Raw genomic sequence first — 27,382 nt, forward strand, 5'->3', positions numbered from 1 at the left:
CAGGACATGATGAGAATCCTGGCTCAATACGCCAGAGAATGTTTGTTTAAGTGAAGCCAACTAAATACTGAAGGCTTATGAGTTGATTTGCTCAAATAATACAGTAACTAATACAACTACAGTGCACTATCTACAAACTACTGTTCTTCGGTTTTATATAGACTCTTATTGGATTTGGACTAAGACATTATAAAGAAATGAGTTAGCCTAAATCAATATTGCTGATTAATTAAAAAATGCAGGTAATACGTCTGCATAAATACTTTAATTTATACCGCCCTCTACTGGCCAAAATAAAGTGATGATTGAAGCCTCAAAACACGAATTTGAATGCTTTGTGAATGTCTACCTGTTGCTCAGCCTAATATTAGACCTAGAAGGTTGCGAATTTACTCTATTTATTATGTAATTCTATTTTTGTTCTTTGAAACCAGGGCTTTGGAATAATTTTGTTGAATAATCATTTTGTTGTATAATCTTCTTAATTTAAAGTTAGAATGTTTTCTGATAATCTCTGGTAGATCGTCTACTAATTAAGTGAAACCCTTCCGTTTTTCCATGTGATGTTCCATTCCATGTTAATGTACGTTTTAAAAAAAGAAACACCATCCAGATAGTGTCATGCCTAGAATAATGTCATACATCTTACAGGTAGCTCCAAGGTGTCAAATTATGCTTCTGTAGAAGATATTACCACTGTGATCAAATAGCCTACATTTGACAACTCTGGTGTCAATGTTCCGCTGATTGATAGCCTAAGTTAAGACAAGCGTCCGTCGACAACATCCATAGAATCGCAAAGCACTAAATGCTATCTTAATGGACGAGTAATGCACTATTCACTTTGTGAATAATACTTTGTAAAAACAGTTTATTCGTGTATCTGGCTCTTGGATTTGATAAGACAAAACTGAGGGCATATAAAATACATTTTCATAATAAACGCGTCCCTCCGAGACACCGCGAGACTCGTGGTTTGAGTGACAGCGCCGGTAGCCAATCGTACGCAGCGAAGGCGTGAGTGGACGTTTCAAACACCAGGAAAAGAGGCAGGAAAAAACTTCCCAAAAGTACCGGGAGCAGTTAACGACTTCACGGTTATCAATCTGTCAGTTACATGTAGCCTCCATTGTTTGGAAACAAATGTAAATATTTCATAAGTTATCGTAAGGTGTTTGCTTTTTTTAAATCCTGTGTTCAAAATTGTAGTTTGAGGTATCGACATGTTTTTTGTGCTGTTTAGCTAGCTACAGTAATTAAGCCAGTCAGAAGTGCTGGGTTCGGTTTGTTCATGGTAGTCCGGTGGCTGCACCTTCTACAGACTTCACCACACATATGATGGCGAGTGTGACACTTCAGGTAAGAACAGCCCAACCACTCTCTGTTAATGCCGAAAAAAATCACACGGAGTTTGAAATAAGTTTCCGTAGAGAGTACCTGAGCGCTGCAGTCTCCCTGCTAACCTGCACAGCTCGTCTAGGTCATGGTGGACAATGTTGGTGAAACTAATAGGAGCTTTAACTGGTCACCTAACCTACTGCCTCACCAGCCTCAGAGTTTCTGATGGACACCGTCCTGTCACCGAGTGGATAAATGTACTTAATGCTGGCAGTCGCTCTGAATACGGTCATGCAGTTATTTATTCACAACATGTGGAAATAATGCCGAGGTGTTTTATATCAGTAAAATATCAAACTAATTTCTAAACTTAAGAAGCCAACAAAACCATTGCGTTAGCCGCATTTTCCAGCACTCAAGGAGGAGTTACAGCCCCAATGTGTCCGTGTACGGGTGTTTTAAGCCGATCCCGTTTCGTTAAGTTGAGATTATATATTACGCGACGTATCTGTAAAGATCGAGCAATCGATAAAATGTCTAGCTAGCTAAAAAATTCAGATTTTCAGGTTTGGCAGGTTTGACAGGCCTTGCGTTTCTTTTTTTTAAAGCTCGGATTTCTCTACAGCTATTTTTTTCCATTGACTCTTAGCTCAGTCATATGGATATCATACCATACGTCCAAAGTTGATATCCAAAATATCCCTCAGCTGACCTCTGCCTAAAGCTCTTCTTGAAGACACCGAGGCACATTTGACCAGAGTTCACCTACTTTACCATCTGCAGTCTACTTTATCCCTACAGTCATGAATCACCATGAAGAGAGGTTATAACTATATATTAAAACGTAAGGTGAACACACAGAAAGCCCAGTGTGGGGTGTTTTTGTTCTGTGTTATCAGCTAGCTTCACCATATCTCTTAGCTCCACGACTGGGAGGAACTGAGAGAGGCGCTTTTAGCTCGCACGTTTAAGCCTCTTCTTCCTCCAGGACCTCCCGTGGGAAAACGAAACCCCCGTGCAAATGTTTTCCCCTATTTGGTAGTGATATCCCGCAGTCCTGCGTACAGTCACTGACTGCCATGCGTAGCTGGTTTCAACATAATACGGTTGTATCTAAACGTGCCCCCAGGTCCAGCGTACAGCTGCTTGTTAGACCTGTCCTGTAGACACATGGCTGCATGCGTTTGATGGAAGAAAGTCTTTGCAGTCTTTTCTGTGACTTGTATTTTTATCTGAGTAACGCAGGAGTCATTTACGCTGGGGATGTTTAGGACGTGTGCCACCCCTTTCTGAAATGGCAGGTTTTGTCCCCACCAGTTTTTGAAAGTGTACTTGAAAAATATTTTATAAAATTTGTTTTGGTCAATAAAACGAAACGTATTTTACTCCTATTGACACAATGTTTTTTTTTTTCCAAAAACAGAAATATGGTTGTATTTTGACACAAGTCCCATAAAACAAACCTAGCACAACTCGCATTTAATTAAATGAAACAAAAACGTTTTTAAACAAAATAAACAGAAAATAGTTGTTAGATATTTTAAACCACAATGCTGATACTTCATGTATTCTTAAATGTCGATAGGCTTAACAAACACGGCCATTAATCATTTCTTGAATGTTCCTTTCTTGTGTATATATTTATATATGTGGTTGCTATTCTTAACACCATGCAAATGAATGGGCCCCCAGCGATCAGGGCCCCCATCGATCACGGCCCCCTGCTGGCCACAAACGGTTTACTGAACAAACAACCAAAACCGCTAAACGCACTCTTTCATTCATTGTTCGACACCGAGATACTGTAACACGCTAGCTAGGTAACCAGGACTCTTGAAAGCAACCATAAACTGCTTGTATCCCTGTGGGAACCAAAAGAAATAAAATATAAAACAAAACTTTGCTTGGGGCCCCAGAAATGCAAAATACTTCCCTATATATATGGTCTATGGTCTCAGGCCCACCGCTGATTTTTCATTCAATGCTATGCCCAAGGACTTGACGTTTTAAAGGGGATGTGAATTTGACAGACAGCTGAATTGAATGCAACACCCGGTCCAAATTCTTGTCCCCAACAAATTTCATAGCAACAATACGTCCATGTTAAGAGCAAAGTAAAGTTGCATATGTACCAGACTTGTGTTTGATTGCATTATTTGGTAAAACGGGCCACACAGCTGCCTTAGAGTCTATGCTGCTCCTCCATTTTTTTAAATAATTTGGCATCACTTCACTGAGTGAGTACAATAATAAAGCCTGACTGGACTTAGTGACTTGATGTTCATGAACAACCCTGATCTTCTCAGTGGCTCTTTGGTACGAAAGGAGCAAGAATCAACGTACTTTTTTTTGTATTTCTTTAGGCTCCTTAAAGGATTGAAAAGTCAAATCTTAAATGCACCTTTTAAAATGTGCTATTTTTCCAAGGTGGAGCGAGCTGGTGTGAATGGAGAGAGGGAGTGGCATTAGAGGAAACAAAGCAGGCAATGAGGGAAATAACCAGTGTGGATGAAACCCTGTGCACTCCCCCAGGCAGCTGAAATCTTACTGCCCCCCATGCAAATAAAGTCCTAATGTTTTACAACCAGCCATTGGCCTGGGGCTCCCTCAAGGTGCAAGGTCCAATACGCCAGTGTCTGCTCTGCCTTTGTGGTAATCTGGCGCTGGAAATAGCACTTTATTTCTTGATTGTTCATTTGTGCTTTAGAACATAATAGTCCAGAAACACAGTGGCAACACCTCTGAACAACCCTGCGGGAAGGATGTTGTGTAGATGGTGAAATATTTACCATGCAGATCATCGACATTGGTCATAGCAATATGAGAACCGGTTCCCTTCAATGAAGCTACTTTTGCCATCACTGCTGAGAGTGGGATTTCCTCCGCATTAGGGCTATACCCCATTACTGCAAACTGGTTCAGATCTCTCTCGCTCTCCTCTGTCTTGCCTGCAGAGTGCTGGCCGGCGTGGTGTGCCCGAGGGCGACCTCCTGGACCCCGAGTTCCAGCAGCGCGTGGAGGACGCGCGTGCTCTCCTCCGGCAGGAGATCCAGCGGGAGCTGAAGATCAAGGAGGCGGCAGAGCGTCTGCGGCGTGCGGTCACCAACCGCAAGAGCGCCGCCGACGTGGAGGGCCAGCTGAGGGCCTCCACCCGCAAACTGGAGCAGCTGCACTGGGAGCTGCAGGAGCTGAACGCACGCGCCATGGCCACCGAGAGGGAGACGGCCGCCACCGGTGAGGCTCCCGCACGTCCTCCCGCACGCCTCCCGCGCGTCCTCCCGCACGTCCTCCCACACGTCCTCCCGCACGTCCTCCCGCACGCCTCCCGCACGCCTCCCGCGCGTCCTCCCGCGCGTCCTCCCGCGCGTCCTCCCGCGCGTCCTCCCGCGCGTCCTCCCGCGCGTCCTCCCGCGCGTCCTCCCGCGCGTCCTCCACCAGCAGGGTGTTTCTGCTTGACCCGAGTCTTCCTTCGCTGTCTTTCCCCCACTGTATTTACTCTTCACGGATTATTGGAAGAGATTTTCAAAAAACGTGCGATTTGTGAGCTGAATCAGACGTGGTACTCATTATTGACACATTTTATGTTCATCATTTGAAAAAGAAAATCTTGTTAATGTTTCACTCATTGCTAAATATCTGATGGAGTACAGTCACTTAAGAAATTGGATAACATGGCTACTTCCATTTTGAGTCAAACTTATGTGTTTGTGAGGTCCATGAATGAAGGGCATTCAAAACCTCTTTTACCATCAAGACTTTTTCAAATTGAGGTCTCATGGCTCTCTGGGCTCTGTGATCTTGTTGACATGCACCATAAGGTTGTATTCATTAGGTCCCCCCCCCCATCCCACAGCCGCTGCTACATCTCCGGACCCGTGCCACTGGGAGGATGCCACATCTCCTCTGGCTGGCCGTGTTCGCACCCTGAGGAAACAGCTCACCATGGAGCTCAAAGTGAAGCAGGGAGCGGAGAACATCATCCAGACCTACGCCAGCCGCTCGGTCAAGGTGAGGCGCCCGAGCTTGGACCGCTCCTGCGGGAATCCGCTCCGCACTCCGGGGTCAGAAACGCGCTTCCCAGGCCTGAAGCCCTTAAACACCTTTTATTATTGGTCTGTTCAGTCATGTCGTGATCAGAACAGACAGCCCCAAAGGCTCCGTACTATCAGTCTTTAAAGCCCCCCTTAGGCTGATGTAGGCTGCGTGTTCTCAGCCCTGGGCAGTCCTGTCAGCTGGGGCTTTTCCCTCCACTGTCTGAGTACACAGTGTCCCGGCAGGCTGAGATTTATGCTGCAGCTGCCATCCTGTGTCGCGTGCAGGCATACGCGCACACTCACACTCACACACACACTCACACAGGCTTTCAGGCGGATCTCCACCATGTGTGCTGGGGTTGGGGTGGGCGGTGGTCAGGCAGGTTCCGATTCGGGTTCTCCAGTCCTGGGCCCGGCGACAGCAGTGGGCCATGTGACTCTGCGTTGGCCAATGCCGTGGTGTTCTGGTTTGGGCCAGCAAGACTGGATAGAACAGCAGTGGTGCTGGCACGGAGCAAGATAACTCAAGAGACAGAGAGAGAGAGAGAGAGAGAGAGAGAGAGAGAGTGTGTGTGTGTGTGTGTGTCAGGAGAACGCCTGTGAAAAAGAAGGAACATAAAACAGACAGCTGAACGAGAGAGAGAGAGAGAGAGAGAGAGAGAGAAGCAGGGAGGAGAGTAGGATGCAAGGGCACTAAAACAAACAGGAGGAGGTTAGGAATGGCTGCCCAGGTTCTGCCGCTGGACGGATTGAAGGATGATCCGAGATCTCAGCTCCTGGGGGCGCAGAGTCCTGCACCGTGACCTGGTCCAGCTAGGGCTCGGGAGCAGGAGATCGGCACCGCGGCCGCTGGAGGAGAGCTGATGGGGAGAGTGGAGCATAAAGGAGATGTCCTACAGCAGTCTGACAGTCCACAAAAGATGACTGATGAGCTGTTGAGCTGCCTAGAGCGGGGGAGAGCGCTGTGGACGGTAGTGTTTGTTGCTGGTTCTCTTGTCTCTGCCGAGAGGGGGGGGGGGGGGTTGTGTGTGTGTGTGTGTGTGTGTGTGTGTGTGTGTGTGTATGTGTGTGGGGTGGTGCTATTGTTGCTATGGGTGTAGAAGTGTGCTATGTAAAAGCTGCATTTTTATGTTGCTTCCAGAGGGTCTTGAGTGTGCCATGTTTACATTAACGTTATGCTCAAAGCAGCGGTCCATAAGGTGCTCAACGTTGCCCCCTACATGCAAGACGGTGAAAAGTAAATGCACGTGCACTGAGCTATGATTACTCGACCTGCGCATTTAGACTTTTAGGTAACATTTAGGTAACAAAGCTTTGAGTGGATTTTACTCAGCGTTTTTCTCTTGCTAACCCCTAGTTAAGGACTGGATTATGAAAGTGTCTTTTTGTCTCACTTGTCCTGTTCTGAGTCTTTGGACCAGTTAGCCATGAAACTGCTACTAGATTATAATAGATTTTGTCATCCTTAATTAACAAGATCATTGTGTGTCTCACGGTATAGAGGGTGACATTTGTGTCACTGTCGGGTCCTATTTTGCATGGCAGCCTGTGAAGATGTTCAGTGTAATAACCAGGCAGGGTTGTGGTGCGTGTGGTGGTTGGCCGCACACCTGGCTGGCTGCAGTAATGAATATGATCATAGGGAGAGGAGGGAGGCTATAAAAGGGCCCGGCCCAACTCCTGCTGCTCATGTTACTGGAGGAAGGTCAGCTTCTGTTCTCCTACCCAGTGGTGTCCTCACCTTCCGTCTCACTGTCACTGTCGTTTTCATTCTAACACCTATTTTCTTCCTTTCAATCTCTCTCTTTCTCTTTCTTACATGCTCCCTCTAATGTATGTAGTGCTCACTCGCTCACTCACTCGCTCACTCACTCACTCATGTCCTGTCTGTGTGTTTCATGTCCTCATTGGGCCGTCCTTGTGTCCAGGACAGGAAGATGCTGTCCACGGCCCAGCAGATGCTGCAGGACAGCCGGACCAAGATCGAGCTGCTGCGCATGCAGATTGTGAAAGTGACCCAGGCCAGGGAGGGTGAGCGTGAGGCCATGGACACGGAGGGTACGCGCACCCCAGCCTCACACTCCCACTGTACGCTTGTGGAAAACACTCCCACTGTATGCCTTCACTGAAAGCCCAAGAATAGCCAGTGACTGTAGGACAAGAGAGATTGATAAAGGTAGATGTGGAGGACGTTGAGTTCCTTCAAAGGAATAATTCATCATTCCCTTAATTAATCATTCTCAAGGTGGCTATTAATGAAGATATGTGTCATACCGTGACCTTGCCTCTTGGATTAATTTAAACTCAAAAACATGTACAAGTACTCAAAAATGCACTTAAATACTGAGAAAGTGTATATAAAAATATGGTCAATGTACCATATATATATATATATAATATAAATAATATAAATAAAGCGAATTTGAGGTCACATACTGATGTTGTACAAGAAGGCCTGGCTCTCTGTCTCCAATCTAAATCATCCCAAAGGTGTTCAATCGGGTTGAGGTCAGGACTCTGTGCAGGCCAGTCAAGTTCATCCACACCAGACTCCATGTCTTTATGGACCTTGCTTAGTGCACTGGTGCACAGTCCTGTTGGAAGAGGAAGGGGCCAGCTCCAAACTGTTCCCACAAAACTGGAAGCTTGGAATTGTCCAAAATGTCTTGGTATGCTGAAGCATTCAAAGTTCCTTTCAGTGGAACTACGGGACCAAGCCCAGCTCCTGAAAAACAACCCCACACCATAATCCCCCCCCACTAAACTTTACACTTGGCACAATGCAGTCAGACAAGTACCGTTCTCCTGGCAACCACCAAACCCAGACTCGTCCATCAGATTGCCAGATGGAGAAGCGTGATTCATCACTCCAGAGAATGTGCAACTACTGCTCTAGAGTTCAGTGGTGGCGTGCTTTACACCACTGCATCCGACGCTTTGTATTACACTTGGTGATGAATGTCTTGGATGCAGCTGCTCGACCATGGAAACCCATGAAGCTCTCTGCACACTGTTCTTGAGTTAATCTAGGCCACATGAAGTTTGGATGTCTGTAGTGACTGACTCTGCAGAAAGTTGGCAACCTCTACACACTATGTGCTTCAGCATCTGCTGACCTCGCTCTGTCAGATTACATTTGGTGAAACGTGTGTTGTAGGTACATTGTTCTTCTCTTCTGTACATCCTGGAGTAAGAGCTTCTGTGTGGAGAGGGTCTGTGTGGGCCTGGGTTAATGACCTGGGTTGGGTGGTGTTCCTGCCTGCAGGCCGGCCCTCTGAGACCATCAGCCCCCTGGAGCTGAGGATGGAGGAGCTCCGGCACCACCTGAGGATCGAGGCTGCCGTGGCCGAAGGGGCGAAGAACGTGGTGAAGCAGCTCGGGGGCCGCAGGGTGCAGGACCGCCGGGCACTGGCTGAGGTGAGTCCACCGCGGTCACGTGACGCTCTCTCGCGCTGGCTGAGGTGAGTCCACCGCGGTCATATGACGCTCTCTCGCGCTGGCTGAGGTGAGTCCACCGCGGTCATATGACGCTCTCTCGCGCTGGCTGAGGTGAGTCCACCGCGGTCACGTGACACTCTCTCGCACTGGCTGAGGTGAGTCCACCGCGGTCACGTGACGCTCTCTCGCACTGGCTGAGGTGAGTCCACCGCGGTCACGTGACGCTCTCTCGCACTGGCTGAGGTGCGTCCACCGCGGTCATGTGACGCTCTCTCGCACTGGCTGAGGTGAGTCCACCGCGGTCATGTGACGCTCTCTCGCACTGGCTGAGGTGAGTCCACCGCGGTCATGTGACGCTTTCGAACTGGTGCTATCAACCCCCCCCCCCCCCCCTTTGTACTTCAGTCCATTTAGAATGAGACTGAGGTTAAGTTAACATAAATATATTATGCAGCATGTCCACATTACCATTTTATGCAGAATGTTCTGTGTGTGTTCAGGCCCAAGCCCGTTTGCAGGAGTCCTCTCAGAAGTTAGATCTCCTGCGTCTGTCTCTGGAGCGACGGCTCGTGGAGCTCCCTCAGGACCACCCCAAACGAGGCGCCATTAAGGAGGAGCTGGCGGTGGGCGCCTCGCCCGGCACGCAGGGCCTGCACAGGGAGCGCCACCTGTCTTCCTCCACTTCCTCCTCCTCGCTCTTCAAACCAGCCAGCCTCACGGGTACTCACACTGCCTTCTAGCCCAGGAGACTTGTGCGTGTCTGCTCAGGGCCTTTCTAACACGTTCTGGACCATCACAGACGATCCCCCTTGGCTACTGAATATTGTGGTGAATGCGTGTGCTGCCGACCGTCTTGGCTGAGTGCGCGTGTCTGATTCTGCCTGCACAGGTCACCTGGAGGTCAGACTCATGGGCTGCCAGGACCTGCTGGAGGCAGTGCCGGGTCGCTGCCGCGTGACCTCCACCTCCTCCGCCCCTGGCAGCCCGTCGGAGGCCAAGTCCCTGAGGGTGAGGAGCGGCCTGTCCACCCGCAGCGCCAACGGCAAGACGGCCAAGGGCGACGAGCTCTCCAGTGAGTCCAGATGTGCGGTGGAACCCGATCGCTCGTATTAATTACTCCAAACAGATTTCATTGCCTGTCTTGTTAATGAGAAGCGGTTTGGAGGGACGTGACCGTGTCTGTACTCCCTCGTCCACCGCAGCGGAGATCAGTGCAGTCCTGAAGGTGGACAACCGCATGGTGGGTCGCACACACTGGCGGCCGGTGGGCAAAGAGGCCTGGGACCAGAGCTTCACCATCGAGCTGGAGCGGGTCAGTCTCACTCACCCAGCACCGTTCATAAAGATCAGCCTCACTGGTCCAGGTTAATAAAGTGACCAGACTGAATGGCCCTACTGCTGGTCATCTGTAGCCTCTCCTTTACCTTCTTCACTGTAGCTTTGCTAGCACAGTACCGTCAGCCCTTCCAAACGTCTGGCTTTCTACCGTAATGCATAAATAATCCCCCTCTTGGCATCTCTCTAGTCTTCTGCTTGCCTCTGGCGCCGAGCACAGCACCCGAGTGCCGGGCCAGGACGCCCTGGTTCTGTGAGCCCTGCGGCTGCTCCCCATCAGAACATGTGTGATGTCCTTTAGAGATGTTTAGTTCAGTCCTTCAGCATAGTATAATGACCGTGATGCTGGTAAAGGCAACACGGGTTCCCTGGAGCGCAAACCCACACACACACACACACACACTCGTCCTGATACATGAGTAAGTCCCTCCAGATAAAAGTGTCTGCCAAATATCAGAAATATAAATGCAAAATTATGTCTGACTAAATGATGTGGTTCCGTGTGAATGGTTTGCATGTCTCCCTCTTTTTTCCATACGTTCGTTTTCCTTAACCAAATGTGTTATTGAAACACTCCATTAAAAACTGGAACTGGAGTGTGAGCAGGACAGAGGCTGGTGATGGTGATGGGGTGGTGAAACTAGCCTGTGTGGCCCCACAGTCTCGCGAGCTGGAGATCGGTGTGTACTGGCGGGACTGGAGGGCCCTGTGTGCCGTCAAGTTCCTGCGCCTGGAGGACTTCCTGGATAACCAGCGGCATGGCATGTGTCTCTACCTGGAGCCACAAGGCATGCTGTTCACTGAGGTAGGCCCCGCCCCCAACTTGGTGTATCACGGTACACTGTAGGCCCCGCCCTCACCTTGGTGTATCACGGTACACTGTAGGCCCCGCCCTCACCTTGGTGTATCACGGTACACTGTAGGCCCCGCCCTCACCTTGGTGTATCACGGTACACTGTAGGCCCCGCCCTCACCTTGGTGTATCACGGTACACTGTAGGCCCCGCCCTCACCTTGGTGTATCACGGTACACTGTAGGCCCCGCCCTCACCTTGGTGTATCACGGTACACTGTAGGCCCCGCCCTCACCTTGGTGTATCACGGTACACTGTAGGCCCCGCCCTCACCTTGGTGTATCACGGTACACTGTAGGCCCCGCCCTCACCTTGGTGTATCACGGTACACTGTAGGCCCCGCCTTCACCTTGGTGTATCACGGTACACTGTAGGCCCCGCCCTCACCTTGGTGTATCACGGTACACTGTAGGCCCCGCCCCCACCTTGGTGTATCACGGTACACTGTAGGCCCCGCCCTCACCTTGGTGTATCACGGTACACTGTAGGCCCCGCCCCCACCTTGGTGTATCACGGTACACTGTAGGCCCTGCCCCCACCTTGGTGTATCACGGTACACTGTAGGCCCCGCCCTCACCTTGGTGTATCACGGTACACTGTAGGCCCCGCCCTCACCTTGGTGTATCACGGTACACTGTAGGCCCCGCCCTCACCTTGGTGTATCACGGTACACTGTAGGCCCCGCCCTCACCTTGGTGTATCACGGTACACTGTAGGCCCCGCCCCCACCTTGGTGTACCATGGTACACTGTAGGCCCCGCTGCTTTGGGTCGTGTTGACTTTCATATTAGCATGCTTCATTGGTTTACAACAGCATTATTCTCTTTGGTAAATCAGTTTGTGGAGTATGTATTTGTATTAGCAATGTGTAATGTTGACAAATTAATGCAATAAAAAGTTAGTGTACAAGTGGTGATTTCTATATAATTAACTGCAGATCAGATTCCTCAATCCTGTTATTGAGCGGCATCCAAAGCTACAGCGGCAGAAGCGTATATTTCCCAAAGAGAAAGGTAAGATTGGTCATGCAGGGGGGAGAAGCCAGTGTCCCCAAGATAATGAGTTCAAGTTTTAATGAGTTTTCCTCATTAGCAAAGAAAAGCTCTGAGAGCAGCCAAACCCACACACCTGTCTGTGTTTTTCTACTACCAACCCTTCAAGGTAAAAACTTTCTGCGGGCGGCGCAGATGAACATGAACTTCGCCACATGGGGGCGCCTGATGATGAGCGTGTTGCCCCCCTGCAGCAGCACCATAACGGCCATGAGCCCTCCGCTGGCCGCCTCCGACCTGCCCTCCCCGCCTCTGCCCACCTCCGGGCGAGACCTCACCTCCCCATCGTCTACGGAGAAGACCCCCACCTCCCCGCGTCCTCCCCCCGGGTAAGAGCAGACACCCAAGGCCTCACCTTGGAGACACTGAGCACTTTGGCTTGTTCTCATGAAGGACCTTTGACCTCTGGCTGCCTGTAGAGATGCAGCGGTGGTCAAGCTGAACTTCAGTGAGGAGCGACCTCCCAAGCCCCCGCGCCTCTACCTGAGCCCGGCGGCGGAGAGCTCCGCCCACACGGTAAACGTCTGCTCTGTGGCCTCACACGTGTGCCCACCCATCCACCTCCCTCCATCACTTCCTCATCTCTGTTTTTCTTCCTGGCTGTGGTGCAGCACTCCAAAGGAAACTATTCCCAAGCTCCCAGAGACAGAGCTGCCCTGCGGCCCTCCATTAAGTAAGTCTAGCAACACTTCGCCTGCGGAGCCGTGAAGATGAGCGCGTCACGGGGCATTTACACCGTTCTCCACATCTGGACACCCAAACACATTTCTGAGGGTCGACTGCTGAGTATACATACTGCTGTACCGGATCATCTTCCTTATAGTGTAATGGACAACATATTAATAAAGAATGTAATGGTTTTAATAGGTAGGCCCATTATATTATTATTATTATATTAATAAAGAATGTAATGGTTTTAATAGGTAGGCCCATTATATTATTATTATTATATTAATCAAGAATGTAATGGTTTTAATAGGTAGGCCCATTATATTATTATTATTATTATATTAATAAAGAATGTAATGGTTTTAATAGGTAGGCCCATTATATTATTATTATTATTATATTAATAAAGAATGTAATGGTTTTAATAGGTAGGCCCATTATATTATTATTATTATATTAATAAAGAATGTAATGGTTTTAATAGGTAGGCCCATTATATTATTATTATTATTATATTAATAAAGAATGTAATGGTTTTAATAGGTAGGCCCATTATATTATTATTATTATATTAATAAAGAATGTAATGGTTTTAATAGGTAGGCCCATTATATTATTATTATTATTATATTAATAAAGAATGTAATGGTTTTAATAGCTAGGCCCATTATATTATTATTATTATATTAATAAAGAATGTAATGGTTTTAATAGGTAGGCCCATTATATTATTATTATTATATTAATAAAGAATGTAATGGTTTTAATAGGTAGGCCCATTATTATATTATTATTATTATATTAATAAAGAATGTAATGGTTTTAATAGCTAGGCCCATTATATTATTATTATTATATTAATAAAGAATGTAATGGTTTTAATAGGTAGGCCCATTATATTATTATTATTATTATATTAATAAAGAATGTAATGGTTTTAATAGGTAGGCCCATTATATTATTATTATTATATTAATAAAGAATGTAATGGTTTTAATAGGTAGGCCCATTATATTATTATTATTATTATATTAATAAAGAATGTAATGGTTTTAATAGCTAGGCCCATTCCTAATGACATCACGTTTGAGGGATTCATTTGCATTAAGTTTGTGCAGCCACCTATGATGCAGTCGACGTTTCTCTGAGAAACTGAATGGGAGATTTCATAAGGTGTAACTGTGTAAATGCTCCATCACTGTCTGACTTGTTCATGCCTCTCCACTCTTCCTCTTCCTCCACTGTCCACTCTTCCTCTTCCTCCACTCTGCTGTCGTTGATCTCCTGTCCAGGTTCTCACCTCCTCTCTCTTCTTCTCTTCAGGAGGAAAGAAGACTTGCACATGGATGATTTTCGCTGCATTTCTGTACTTGGCCGAGGTCATTTTGGAAAGGTATGCTTCTCAGGGTCTCCACTCTCAGCCTCCCCCCCCCACACTCTCCACCCTCAGCCTCCCCACACACACTCTCCACCCTCAGCCTCCCCACACACACTCTCCACCCTCAGCCTCCCCACACACACTCTCCACCCTCAGCCTCCCCACACACACTCTCCACCCTCAGCCTCCCCACACACACTCTCCACCCTCAGCCTCCCCCACACACACTCTCCACCCTCAGCCTCCCCCACACACACTCTCCACCCTCAGCCTCCCCCACACACACTCTCCACCCTCAGCCTCCCCCACACACACTCTCCACCCTCAGCCTCCCCCACACACACTCTCCACCCTCAGCCTCCCCCACACACACTCTCCACCCTCAGCCTCCCCCACACACACTCTCCACCCTCAGCCTCCCCCACACACTCTCCACCCTCAGCCTCCCACACACACTCTCCACCCTCAGCCTCCCCACACACACTCTCCACCCTCAGCCTCCCCCACACACTCTCCACCCTCAGCCTCCCCACACACACTCTCCACCCTCAGCCTCCCCACACACACTCTCCACCCTCAGCCTCCCCACACACACTCTCCACCCTCAGCCTCCCCACACACACTCTCCACCCTCAGCCTCCCCACACACACTCTCCACCCTCAGCCTCCCCACACACACTCTCCACCCTCAGCCTCCCCACACACACTCTCCACCCTCTGCCTCCCCACACACACTCTCCACCCTCAGCCTCCCCACACACACTCTCCACCCTCAGCCTCCCCCACACACACTCTCCACCCTCAGCCCCCCCCACACACACTCTCCACCCTCAGCCCCCCCCACACACACTCTCCACCCTCAGCCCCCCCCACACACACTCTCCACCCTCAGCCTCCCCCACACACACTCTCCACCCTCAGCCTCCCCACACACACTCTCCACCCTCAGCCTCCCACACACACACTCTCCACCCTCAGCCTCCCACACACACACTCTCCACCCTCAGCCTCCCCCACACACACTCTCCACCCTCAGCCTCCCCACACACACTCTCCACCCTCAGCCTCCCCACACACACTCTCCACCCTCAGCCCCCCCACACACACACTCCACCCTCAGCCTCCCCCACACACACTCTCCACCCTCAGCCCCCCCCACACACACTCTCCACCCTCAGCCCCCCCCACACACACTCTCCACCCTCAGCCCCCCCCACACACACTCTCCACCCTCAGCCTCCCACACACACACTCTCCACCCTCAGCCTCCCACACACACACTCTCCACCCTCAGCCTCCCACACACACACTCTCCACCCTCAGCCTCCCCCACACACACTCTCCACCCTCAGCCCCCCCCACACACACTCTCCACCCTCAGCCCCCCCCACACACACTCTCCACCCTCAGCCTCCCACACACACACTCTCCACCCTCAGCCTCCCACACACACACTCTCCACCCTCAGCCTCCCACACACACACTCTCCACCCTCAGCCTCCCACACACACACTCTCCACCCTCAGCCTCCCCCACACACACTCTCCACCCTCAGCCTCCCCACACCCAGTGATGAACCCCTCACAGTGTTATTTCCCCCCTCGTCCGTGTGTAGGTGCTTCTGGCTGAGTACAAGCACTCGGGGAAGCTGTACGCTATCAAAGCCCTGAAGAAAGGTGACGTGGTGACACGCGACGAGGTAGACAGGTAACTCGGAAGAAACATTCATCATGATTAGTAATTAAAAGCCACACATATTAAATATGTAAAATAGCATTTGCCATTATGATTATTTCATGATCTGTTATATAGGTGCAAATGTCAGCAAGGTTTGTCCTTCTCTTTTATTTGATGAAAAGATTAATCACACTGTCTGCTGTTACTTGATTTTAGATCTTGCAGCCCATTTTATGCCCTTGCATGTCTTAATGTTCATTTTGTATCGTTCCACCAGTCTAATGTGTGAGAAGAGGATCTTTGAAACCATCAATGCGTCCAGTCATCCCTTCCTGGTCAACCTGCACGGCTGTTTCCAGACATGTGACCATGTGTGCTTTGTTATGGAGTACTCACCCGGAGGAGACCTGATGACCCATATACACACCAGCATCTTTACCGAGCGGCAGACCCGGTACAGCACACACACACACGCACGCATGTATATATGCATAAGTGCACATGCACCGTTTGTTCGGATAATGCACCTTAAATTATACTCAATAATAAACGAACAGAAGGAACCTAGCCACTAGGGTGCACACACCAGTGTATTTTAGTGCCGGTCCCAAGCCCGGATAAATAGGGAGGGTTGCGTCAGGAAGGGCATCCGGTGTAAAAACTGCGCCAAATCAAATGATGCGGATCAAAAATAGAAATTCCATATTGGACCGGTCGAGGCGCGGGTTAACAACGACCACCACTGGTGCTGTTGTCCAACAGGGCATTAGCGGAAATTGGACTACTGTTGGGACAAGGAGGAGGAGGAGAGGGGGGAAGAGGGTTCTGAAGCTGAAGGAGAGGAGGCAGAGCAGGAAAGTGGAGGTTAGAGTTGGTACGTTGAATGTGGGCTCTATGACAGGTAAAGGGAGAGAGCTAGCTGATGCGATGGACAGAAGGAAGATACAGTTGTGATCAAATTTATTCAACCCCCACTGAAATAAAGTGTTTTGACCAGTTTGACATTGATTTTGATCATTTCAGTCATCTTATTTACAATTATATCAAAGAGGCACTTATAAATTAGACAAACATAACATAATATTTATGATGGAATAACCACAAATGTCTTTACTGTGCTCACATCATTATCAGTTTTATTCAACCCCCTAGTGACATTATTTTTTAGTACTTAGTACAACATCCTTTTCCAGTTATGACAGCTTTCAAGCGTGAAGCATAGCTTGACACAAGTGTCTTGCAGCGACCTATGGGTATCTTAGCCCATTCTTCATGGGCAAAAGCCTCCAGTTCAGTCACATTCTTAGGCTTGCGCACTGCAACTGCCTTCTTTAGGTCCCACCAGAGGTTCTCAATTGGATTTAAGTCTGGTGATTGCGATGGCCACTCTAGAATGTTCCAGCCTTTCATGTTCAACCATGCTCTAGTGGACTTGGATGTGTGCTTCGGATCATTGTCCTGTTGGAAGGTCCAACGTCTCCCAAGCCGCAGGTTTGTGACTGACTCCATCACATTTTCCTCCAAGATCTCCTGGTACTGAAGGGAATTCATGGTACCCTGCACACGTTGAAGCTTTCCTGTACCATTAGAAGCAAAACAGCCCCAAAGCATAATTGACCCCCCGCCATGCTTCACAGTAGGCAAGGTGTTCTTTTGTTCATAAGCCTGGTTCTTCCTTCTCCAAACATAGCGCTGGTCCATTGTCCCAAACAGTTCTAATTTAGTTTCATCTGACCACAGTACACTGTTCCAAAACCTTTGTGGCTTGTCCACATGACATTTGGCATACTGCAGTCGACTTTTCTTGTTCTTTGGAGTCAGCAAGGGGGTGCGTCTGGGCGTTCTGGCATGGAGGTCTTCGTTATGCAGTGCGCGCCTTATTGTCTGAGCTGAAACTTCAGTGCCCACATCTGACAGGTCTTTTTTCAGTTCCTTAGCAGTCACGCGGGGATTTTTCTCCACATTACGCTTCAGGTAGCGCACAGCAGTCGCGGTCAGGATCTTCTTTCTGCCACGACCAGGTAACGTTTCCACTGTGCCCTTTAACTTGAACTTGCGAATGATACTTCCGATAGTGTCTCTTGGAATATTTAACAACTTCGCAATCTTTTTATATCCATTGCCATTCTTGTGAAGAGCAATAACCTCTTCTCTTGTCTTCTGGGACCATTCTCTTGCCTTCACCATGCTTGGAAACACACCAGTAGATGTCTAGAAGGAGCTGAGTATCACAGTCCTTTTAAATCTGCCTAATTGGTGCTTATCATGCTTGATTGCTGCTCGTTGACATCCACAGATGTTTTCAATACCTGATGGAAAACACTGGAATGAACCTCTGTTCTTAGGAGTGGTAGTCGTAAAGGGGTTGAATAATTGTGTCAATGAAGAAATCACAAAAAGGCCATTTAATACTTTATGACAAAAAAAATTGATGCTATCTTAGTTGCATTTAGTTCTTTAACAAGTCCTTGTAAGATTTCATTATGAACACAATTACAAATGTGCACTGAATTCCATAAAACCCTTCGCAGCATTGGGGGTTGAATAAATTTGATCACAACTGTAGATATACTGTGTGTACAGGAGACCAAGTGGAAGGGGAGCAAGGCCAGGAGCATTGGTGGTGGCTTCAAACTCTTCTATCATGGTGTAGACAGGAAGAGAAATGGAGTAGGGGTAATCCTGAAGGATGAGTTTAGTAAGAGTGTAGTGGAGGTAAAGTGAGTAAGTGATAGGGTGATCTGTGTAAAGTTAGAGATTGATGGGGTGATGATGAATGTCATCAGTACTTATGCTCCTCAGGTAGGTTGTGATGTGGAGGAGAAAGAAGAATTCTGGAGAGAGTTAGATGAAGTTGTTTTGCAGGTTCCTAAAGAAGAGAGAGTGGTTATTGGAGCAGATTTAAATGGACATGTTGGTGGAGGGAACAGTGGTGATGAGGAGGTGTTGGGTAGATATGGTGTTAAAGAAAGGAATACAGAAGGACAAATGGTGGTAGATTTTGCTAAAAGGATAAAGAAAGTAGACAGAGGTACAAGGAGATGTGTCGTAAGGCAAAGAGAGCAGTGACATAAGCTAAAGAGAAGGCATATAGCAAGCTGTATGAGAAATTGGACACTAAGGAAGGGGAAAAGGATCTGTACAGATTGGCCAGACAGAAACCGTGATGGGCAGGATGTGCAGCAGGTTAGGATGATAAAGGATAAAGATGGAAATGAGTTGTCTGGTGAGGAGACTGTCTTGGGAAGGTGGGAGTATTTTGAGGAACTGATGAGTCAAGAGAATGAAAAGGAAAGAAGGTTAGAGAGGTATATTGGTAGGAGGGTCTTGAGGATGGAACTTCCAAGCAAGAGGAGGAGAGGTAGACCTAAGAGGAGGTTTATGGATGCAGTGGTAGAGCATATGAGAGTGGCTGGTGTGTCAGTGGAGGACACTCAGGACAGGACCAGATGGAGTAGTTTGATCCGCTGTGGAGACCCCTAAAAAGGAATAGCCGAAAGAAGAAGAAGAAGAAGAATAAACGAACAGAAGGAATCTGATCTGGGGAACATTTGGTATCATAAGTCACCCATTAAAATAGCCCAGTTACACCTGTAGTTGAATAATAATTTTGTGATTGGAGGGTCGTAGGTTTGATTCCCAGCTAGGCCATGACTGAATTGCTTTGAGCAGCTGTACTCACAGCCTCCTAGTGTTCACTAGTGTATGTGTTCTCATTGCATGGATTCCAATTTAGGGGTGAAAATCACAATGGGTGAAATTGGTAACTCTTAAATCTTGCGTTTCACTCTGGCCAGGTTTTATGCTGCCTGTGTACTTCTGGGTCTTGAGTTTCTGCATCAGAACAAAATAGTTTACCGGTAAGTATTCTCGTTATGTTGTCTATTGAAATTATAGCTCCTAGTCATTTTAAAGAAAAACTACCCATCATTCTTCAACAGGGACCTGAAACTAGACAATCTGTTGATGGATGCTGATGGTTTTGTGAGGATAGCAGATTTTGGACTTTGCAAAGAGGGTAATGTAACATTATTGATACATTATGCTGCTCTTATGAATAGAGTTTGTTTTGTACCTTTATACAAGATGATGTTGATGGCATTTAAAGGAGAGCAACATGTAACAGTGTGATGTGACTTTTCCCTAATGACTGCGTCAGGTATGGGGCACGGGGACCGCACGTCCACCTTCTGTGGCACCCCAGAGTTCCTGGCCCCCGAAGTTCTGACGGACAGCACCTACACCCGCGCAGTCGACTGGTGGGGCCTTGGGGTGCTCATCTATGAGATGCTGGTGGGAGAGGTGTGTCAGGGCCCCGCCCCCTTTTTCACAAGAGCCTGTGTGCACCTTGACCTATCTCAGCTAATCTGAATAGGGGAATGAATAACCACAGGCACACGATCACACGCATGTTTCTAGTCACAATAAGGCAGGTTTGCCTTCAGCTATTTCACAGCCACTGTTCACTGAAAACACCTGTTTTCCCGCCAGTCTCCGTTCCCAGGTGATGATGAGGAAGAAGTCTTTGACAGCATAGTAAATGATGAAGTACGCTACCCTAGGTTTCTGTCCCCAGAGTCGGTCTCTATAATCCAGAAGGTAAGTCTGTGCACACACCACCTCCTTTTCCATCTTCACGAAACCTGTGTTGGAGGACACATGATATCCTACACTGTACCTAGCTGTGCTAAGCTGTGCTACGCTGTGCTCATGGGTCTTCTACATTATGGAATATGTAACGCAGGCGCTGCAGTTCAGAAGCCTTTGTTCTCTCTTCGGTGAATTCTCTTAAAGTAGAACACCCACGAGCTACGAGGCATGTGGATCTGCAGGCCGTGTTAGCGTTGCAGGTGCATTAGCAGGGCCGTTATGGCACCTCCGTTTGGCCTGGTGGGAGCTGTAATGGTTCCCTCTCCCCGTCTTCCAGCTGCTGCAGAAGAGCCCGGAGAAGCGGCTGGGCGCGGGGGAGCAGGACGCCTGTGAAGTGAAGACCCACAGGTTCTTCCAGGTGACCGACCCTCGCCCTCACACTTCTGTCCATGGCTTCTCTTTAACAAGACCCTTGGCTGGGTAGGCCGGCTCGCTTTGGTAATGGCTTGTGTAACTGCGCCGCAGGGGCTGGACTGGGAAGCGCTGCTGGCCAAGCGAATCAAGCCCCCGTTCCTGCCCACCATCAAAGCCCCGCAGGACGTGAGCAACTTCGACGAGGAGTTCACCAGCCTCAAACCCGTGCTCACGCCTCCCCAAACGCCCTTCTTCCTCTCCGCGGAGCAACAAGAGATCTTCGCCGACTTTGACTTCTCCTCGCTGAGCTGAGCTGCCCAACACCTGGAGGGGAGGGGCTTATGACGGGGCGAGGCCTTCGTCCCTGTCCTGTCTGCTCTCTCTCTCTCTCTCTCCTTCCCTCTCTTGTCGGTTTTTTTCCTCCTCTTCTCTCAGTGTCTCTACCTCCGTCTTATCTACCTATGCAGTGGGGCCAAGTGAAGCCGGCTCCCTGTAACCCTTTAAATCCACCGTGTGCTTCCATGCAACGGACTGCAGAGGGCGCGCGTGAGCCGCCACAGAGTTGTTGCGACGCCAGGCCCCCCCGCCTGCTCCTAGCAGAGGAAGACGCTGGATCAGGGCTGCCGTGACCCTCCTGTCACGTCCCTGCAGCTCTAAGTGAAGAAGAGAGGACCTGCCATCACTGTGAGTAAGCTGTGCTTTACCTGCCCTGCCATGCGCCTGATTGGCTGTGTGTGTAAGTGTGTCTGAGTCTGTGTTTTGTCTGTGGTGCTATAGCAAAAGAACCAGACGTCTTTGGATGTCTTTTTTTTATTATTATTATTATTTTTTTTTTTTCCCCTCTCTCTCTTTCACTCTCTCTCTCTCTCTCTCTCTGTACACTGTCTGTTTAACCTCTGTTTTGTTTGCATGATGCTTTTGCTTGTTGTCTGGTTTTTCTTTTTTGGTACAATGTAAATTGTGCTTTTGTGCATATGTAGTCAGTGGTCTTCCAATTTAGTAGATCTGTGAAGCATTCTCACACTGAGACTGAATGGTTCTAAAAGACATGGTATTCTTATTTGAATCTCCATTTTTGAGGATTGACAACTGAATGCAGTTTGAAATATGCTGATATGCTGAAAATGTTGACCAAATTATTGTTATATAGTGGATAGAGTGCTAAAAAAAATCTAGATCATAGAAACTCTGAAATGGTCTGTGAGTGATGTCCTGTATTTTTATGTCAGAGTTTATGTTTAAGTGGATACATACGAAATGGCAGAAATGGTGGATGATTGCATTTAATCTGCATTACTTTCCAATAAGCTTTGGTCCACGCACTTAACCAGCAGCGGTTTGAATTACCCACCCTACCTGTCTGTCTGTGTATTGTTTGTGTGTCAAAATCCTTGTTGTGTGCATCTTCTCATGGTGATGTTCATGTGTTTAAAGGTACAGTAAGTAATATTTTTGTAGCCCATTTGTAATTTCAATTATGGGTCATGGGCCCATGGAGATTTTATCACTTTCATCACTACACAACACTCTATACACACTGTTAAATTTGTTATTTAAAGTATCATTAAGTAAATGTGTACTTGTTGTACCTTTAAGCCAGTTATACTTATGTCCTGTCTATTGTCTCAGCATGGTATGTATAGCGTGTTTAAAATGTAGCTACACACTCATTTAAAGCAGCTAAAGTGTAAGTGGCCTCAAAGCTGGACAGCTGACTCCATGTACTGAGCACCGTAACTTGCTGTACTCCAACCCCTACAGATTCTAGAACGTTCTTGTCTGTTTGCATCACCTTTGGATCATTCTTTTATGATTGCTGTAGTGACACAATTCCAAAGCAATGATTTACTACTGAGTTGTCCTGTGAGTAAAACGGAATATTTAATGACACTAGCCCTTTATATATGCCAAATGAAGGAAAATAATCTAAATGTAACAGAAGGGGATGAATGTATTTTCACAAATAAAATACAATATGACCATTTTTGTTCAGTTTATTGAATATTGACGTTGTAATTCTTTCAGAATCATTACTTATCACAAAAACATTGCATAAACAACTTTGATCCAAGCGGCGCAAGTCTACTGGAATTCATCACAATACTGCCACGCTAAAAAAGCTGAATTGCAAATTCAGTGGAAGTGATTCTGAAAAGTATAATTAAACAATTATTGCTTATGCTTTAAGATTTTTTAATGCATTAATATTGCACAAAATGGCATAATTTTAACTAGAAGGGATCACACAGTACAAACTGCATTGCACTCATTTAACAAATAAATATTCAAGTTTCCTACAATACAAATTGTGCTGAAAACAAAACGGTCAAAATCATCCATGCACTCTTAGATTTCTTACTTTCAAATTGATTATTGGTATGTGGTATGAAAAGGACATGTCATGTTTCTACAAAAATAATGGATACTTGGATTTGGTTTAAAATGTTTTCTTAACTCTCAATGTTTAAACCATGTGTAACTTAACTGGTTGTGTCTGACTTAAGTGTTGTGATTGTGCACTGCAGTATATGGCATCATATAAATACTCTGAGTGATTAAAATTTACCTTTTATACTGTAAAATTAATGAGGAAATGGAAGTCCACCACAGATGTTTGAAAAAATAGTTTAAAAATAAATACTATTGTCCTGCCTAAATCTGAGAAATTAAAGTGTCCAAAAGGTTGAGAGGTATTCTGATATTTCATATCAATAATTTAGTATTTCCTGTGAACCCTGTCACTTCCCTCCATTTTAAAGTGATTGGTGCTACTTGATATCTGACTTCTGTTTCACAGCCGTCTCTGAGTCATTGAGGCATATTTGGAAATTGTTACTGAAATATTTTAGTTTACACTTGCATCAAATTTAACAAGTCAGTCAAGATGTGTTCTGTGTCCAAATTTGGCTTCTATGATTTAACCCTGGAGCCACAAAGTTAAAGTAGATAGTGTGTAGCTTATATGAGCATTGTGCAAACTGCATGCCAAAATCATCACAACTGTCTCAAACTGCAAAGTCCTCATGACTTGCGTATGTGTGGTGTCCAACACCTTGATACAACGTTATCTATAAAAATGGTAAAATGTACAAAGTGTTTGATCACCTTGTAACAATTTCAGCTCTAAACTTTAGTGAGGAACAACTTTTTTAAAAATTTCAATTTAATGACAAACGATTCAACTGGTATTCTCAATACTGATCCTACATTGTTATTCATAAACATTTAATAATTAAACTTGTTTCTCTGTATGTTAATGTGCAAAATAAGCACTGCAACTTGATATGAAAGTTTTTCACACAACTATTCACAGAACACAATAAAAAAACTCAGACCTCTTGGTCAGCCACACTTGCTAAAGTTGATCATAATTCAACAACGTCCATGCATTTAAGAACCAGGTAACAAAAGGAATGTTGTATTTAATCTGTAATTCCACCTGAAATGTATCATTTTATTTACTTTGATATCTTGCCATTAAATGTGTAATATTGGGTTCTTCTAAGTAGGATCACTGCCTTGTCTGAAGTAGACCTGCTCCCACACCACTGTCTCCCACATGCAGAAAAAGCTCCAGAGGTTACGTAAGGTCCCGCGGTCAAAGGGGTTCTCGTCCGCGCCGCAGTGCTTGAGGTAGGAGATGCGGTGTCGGGACATGAACTCCCAAGTAGTGGTGTTCAGGGATACCAGGTAGAGGTGTGATCCCAGGAGAAGGAGCACTGTCAGGGAGAGGATGGCCACCACCACAGCTGTAGCCAGCAGCACGCCGTTGGCCTTCAGCCAGAGCTGCCATGTAGCTGCAGAACAGAAGCCCGACCTGGACGTGAAGAAGTGGTTCAAATGTAATTGAGAGAAATATGTCGATTGGGCATCAGTTTTGAGTTGTTTGAATAATTAGCATAAATTAAATGCAAGCAAAAGAAATGATCCCAGAGCAGGAAAGATGAAGGCAACACCTCCAAATAATCATATTGTTTGTGGAATTGACTCAAAGGTAGAAAAGCAATGGAACAATCCAGAAGTTGGGCTTGAGTTCAGGAGGAGCTTCTGCTCTGAGCTTGTGAAGTGAGAGACAGAGGAGTCGTAGGTAGCAGGTGGAGATGGGGAGGTGGTGAGGCATGAGAACTCCTCACAGAGTCACCCAGCAGAGGGGATGCTGGGAATAAGTAAGGAAAGGTAACTAGGAGGCAGGAGTTTCACGTGGGATTTCACATGTGGTGTCTCCTAAGGCTGGTTAACACTTCTTCAAAGATCTGCATCTGCATCTCTGGGAAAGTGTGGGTGTCATGAGCAGATATTTGCATATTAATTAGCCAGCATACTTTAATGTAACATGAACATATAAAACAATAGTATCCCTTTCTTCAGTCTTGGACTGTTTCAGACTTGCAAACTGCTTTCACAGTGCCTTTCACCTTTTTACACAAACCTCTGGATCTTTGGCTAAAGTTTGTCCTCTCTCCAAGAATGAATGCTGATCTGTAGTTTGGTTCAAGTGGTGTTTGGATCTTGTGACCAGCCACCAACACTACTATACAGTGAATCAGCCTTTACTTGTTGTTTACAGCATTGTTATCTATGGTTAAGTTAAATGACAGAGTGCAGGATATGGTGGCCAGGCCACTTTAATAACCCCCAAAAGCAGGACACACAGTGGCTGGGAATATGACATTACACCACACAACATAACCAGAAGGAATGAAAGTCATTGGTCCTACTCTTTAAAAGGAAAAGATGTGCTGAGAACTAAAACTGGGTGGGCAATTTTTTTTTTACACCATTGCAAACATCTATGTTTGCCACCGGATGAGGTGATCCAGGCAATCTATTAAAACCAATGAAATCTATATTTGCTTTGATATTGACAGGATAAATTATACTGATCAATGGAGCAACTCCAATTCAGTCCAGGAGGATGACAAATGTGACATAACATTTACATATGACAGAAAGGTGTTCAAGAGCTCTGCTGAATGAAGGGCGGAGCAGAAAAACGACGTGTGGCGTCCCTATGGCAGGGTCACTCACATCAAACTCACCAGGCCATGTGTAGTCCCCACAGTAAGACTATGAGCTGAACAGCCAGGTAGAGCACAAACCAGCGGTGGTTCCTCTCCCCAACACAGTTCTCGATCCAGGGGCAGTGATGGTCATAGCGACGCACACAATGTTGACAGGTCTGGCAGTGTTTGGATCTCATAGGTTGCTGGAACAGAAATAAAATCATCAGACACAAAAGTACCACTTGTGAATACACAATACATCCATATGCACACATACGTACCATAATTGTTATCAAATGCCTAAATGATATAGCTCCTTATAAATATCAGGAAACAGTACAGCATGCTTCAGTAACGACAGTGATGTAATATTACATAACTGGTGAACACACCTGCAACAGGCAGTGACCGCAGCGACGCTGTCGTAGTGACTTGGTCTGGGGAATCATGTCCTGCTGTTCCTCGGTGATGCCAAGGATCAACTTGAGTTTGTCGCGATAAGTACGAGTCAAGTTAACAAAACAAGCAGCTGTCCCGACTACTATATGCGAGTTTCAGTGCTCGGTGATCTATTAATGACTCACCTGCAGGTCACAGTCGTCGGACAGAACAAAGCCGGGGTCCATAAGCGAGACGGCGAAGTAGAGGAGCACGGACACCAGGACCAGCAGGACGAACGCGATGGGACCGACGAGCTCCCCCGTGGCCTCCTGTCTCCTCAGATCTGCGTCCAAACGTTTTTACACTAAGTGTCTATTTAACAAATTACCAAAGGACCCAGAACTAAAATGTCCAAAATGTGGGGAAAAAAGTAATATGTACAGAAAAACAAGTATCGTCTCTTAATTATTTTGTGGAAGTGCCTCAAATTCACTTTATTCTGCTTGCTAACTAGAGATATTCTCAAAACTTTGCTGCGACACACCTGATCCACAACGAAGCGAGAATTCGTGCCTGTCTCAGAAAACAGTTCAGATACAGGTCGAGACTTGAGCTTGTGACACATGTGCTGTTTTAAGCCCGAAGTAACAATAAATACTCAATAAATACGCAAATAAATACTCACCGGTGTCGTGCAGGAAGAGAATTAACGTTATAACCCATGTCAGGACAACATGAGCGGTTCTTACGAGGAATCCAGAACCGAACACATTTTTGAACATCCTAGCATACTTAACTAAGGAGACGGGTTTACACACCTAATGTCATATATGTGGTAACTTGTCCGACTAACGTGCATCGTACCCGGGGGAACACATCACCTGCTGCGGGCTGGAACTACTACACCGTGTCATTTACCACCAGCGACGCCGTTACCCCCGCGCTAGCTAGCCCGCTAGCTCTTCATACATTCCAGCCTTTAAAGTATATGGCTGTATACTTCATTCCTCTGCTATGAAACGGAAACCCTGATTACATTAATAACTATAATACGCTGAAATGCATTAGTCTATAGTTACATTTACTCAGTGAGCTGCACTAAACGTTGTTGGGTTCCAACAAGCTTGTTGATGTCATTTTCCTCCGCTGTTCAGCTGTCAAAATGTAGATTTTCTATTGGTCAAAATGTGTCATGTGACCTACGGCTTAATTATCACCTT

At 46.8% G+C, this 27,382-nt stretch overlaps 2 protein-coding genes across 5 annotated transcripts; one reads left to right on the forward strand and one right to left on the reverse strand.

Annotated features, from left to right (window-relative positions):
* The first annotated feature begins 1,029 nt into the window (after positions 1-1,029).
* On the forward strand, positions 1,030-22,775 carry pkn3 (protein kinase N3). 3 transcript variants are annotated; one of them, XM_077011746.1, is made up of 23 exons: positions 1,030-1,145; positions 1,244-1,359; positions 4,293-4,572; positions 5,192-5,346; positions 7,301-7,430; positions 8,638-8,789; positions 9,311-9,530; positions 9,700-9,882; positions 10,013-10,122; positions 10,807-10,950; positions 11,936-12,011; positions 12,160-12,379; positions 12,470-12,566; positions 12,662-12,723; positions 14,043-14,112; positions 15,713-15,804; positions 16,052-16,228; positions 19,572-19,634; positions 19,716-19,792; positions 19,934-20,076; positions 20,266-20,373; positions 20,702-20,782; positions 20,890-22,775. In XM_077011746.1, exons 2-23 carry the CDS (start codon positions 1,336-1,338, stop codon positions 21,088-21,090), a joined length of 2,865 nt encoding a protein of 954 aa, XP_076867861.1. In that variant the 5' UTR covers positions 1,030-1,145; positions 1,244-1,335; the 3' UTR covers positions 21,091-22,775. The 3 variants fall into 3 exon arrangements, with proteins under 3 accessions (XP_076867861.1, XP_076867860.1, XP_076867862.1); XM_077011745.1 differs by having other exon boundaries at positions 1,060-1,359; XM_077011747.1 differs by lacking the exons at positions 1,030-1,145; positions 1,244-1,359; positions 4,293-4,572; positions 5,192-5,346 and adding an exon at positions 5,830-6,343.
* Positions 22,757-27,302, reverse strand: zdhhc12b (zDHHC palmitoyltransferase 12b). Of its 2 annotated transcripts, none has more exons than XM_077011749.1 (5): positions 26,848-27,302; positions 26,366-26,505; positions 26,174-26,263; positions 25,818-25,984; positions 22,757-24,575 (listed from the first exon to the last, which is right to left on the reverse strand). In XM_077011749.1, the coding sequence occupies exons 1-5, from the start codon at positions 26,942-26,944 to the stop codon at positions 24,377-24,379; spliced, it is 693 nt and encodes a 230-aa protein (XP_076867864.1). In that variant the 5' UTR covers positions 26,945-27,302; the 3' UTR covers positions 22,757-24,376. The 2 variants fall into 2 exon arrangements, with proteins under 2 accessions (XP_076867864.1, XP_076867863.1); XM_077011748.1 differs by having other exon boundaries at positions 22,757-24,595.
* Positions 27,303-27,382: the final 80 nt, after the last annotated feature.

The sequence above is a fragment of the Brachyhypopomus gauderio genome, chromosome 7 (genome assembly GCF_052324685.1).
Source record: "Brachyhypopomus gauderio isolate BG-103 chromosome 7, BGAUD_0.2, whole genome shotgun sequence".
NCBI lineage: Eukaryota > Metazoa > Chordata > Actinopteri > Gymnotiformes > Hypopomidae > Brachyhypopomus > Brachyhypopomus gauderio.

Coding starts and splice junctions, on each gene's coding strand:
- zdhhc12b (XM_077011748.1), bottom strand. CDS start 26,944: ATGTTCAAAAATGTGTTCGGTTCTGGATTCCTCGTAAGAACCGCTCAT. Junction 26,264..26,365: donor CCGACGACTGTGACCTGCAG/GTGAGTCATTAA, acceptor GACAAACTCAAG/TTGATCCTTGGCATCACCGA. Junction 24,596..25,817: donor TGGGGACTACACATGGCCTG/GTGAGTTTGATG, acceptor CTTCACGTCCAG/GTCGGGCTTCTGTTCTGCAG.
- pkn3 (XM_077011746.1), top strand. CDS start 1,336: ATGATGGCGAGTGTGACACTTCAG. Junction 8,790..9,310: donor ACCGCCGGGCACTGGCTGAG/GTGAGTCCACCG, acceptor GTGTGTGTTCAG/GCCCAAGCCCGTTTGCAGGA. Junction 10,951..11,935: donor AAGGCATGCTGTTCACTGAG/GTAGGCCCCGCC, acceptor AATTAACTGCAG/ATCAGATTCCTCAATCCTGT.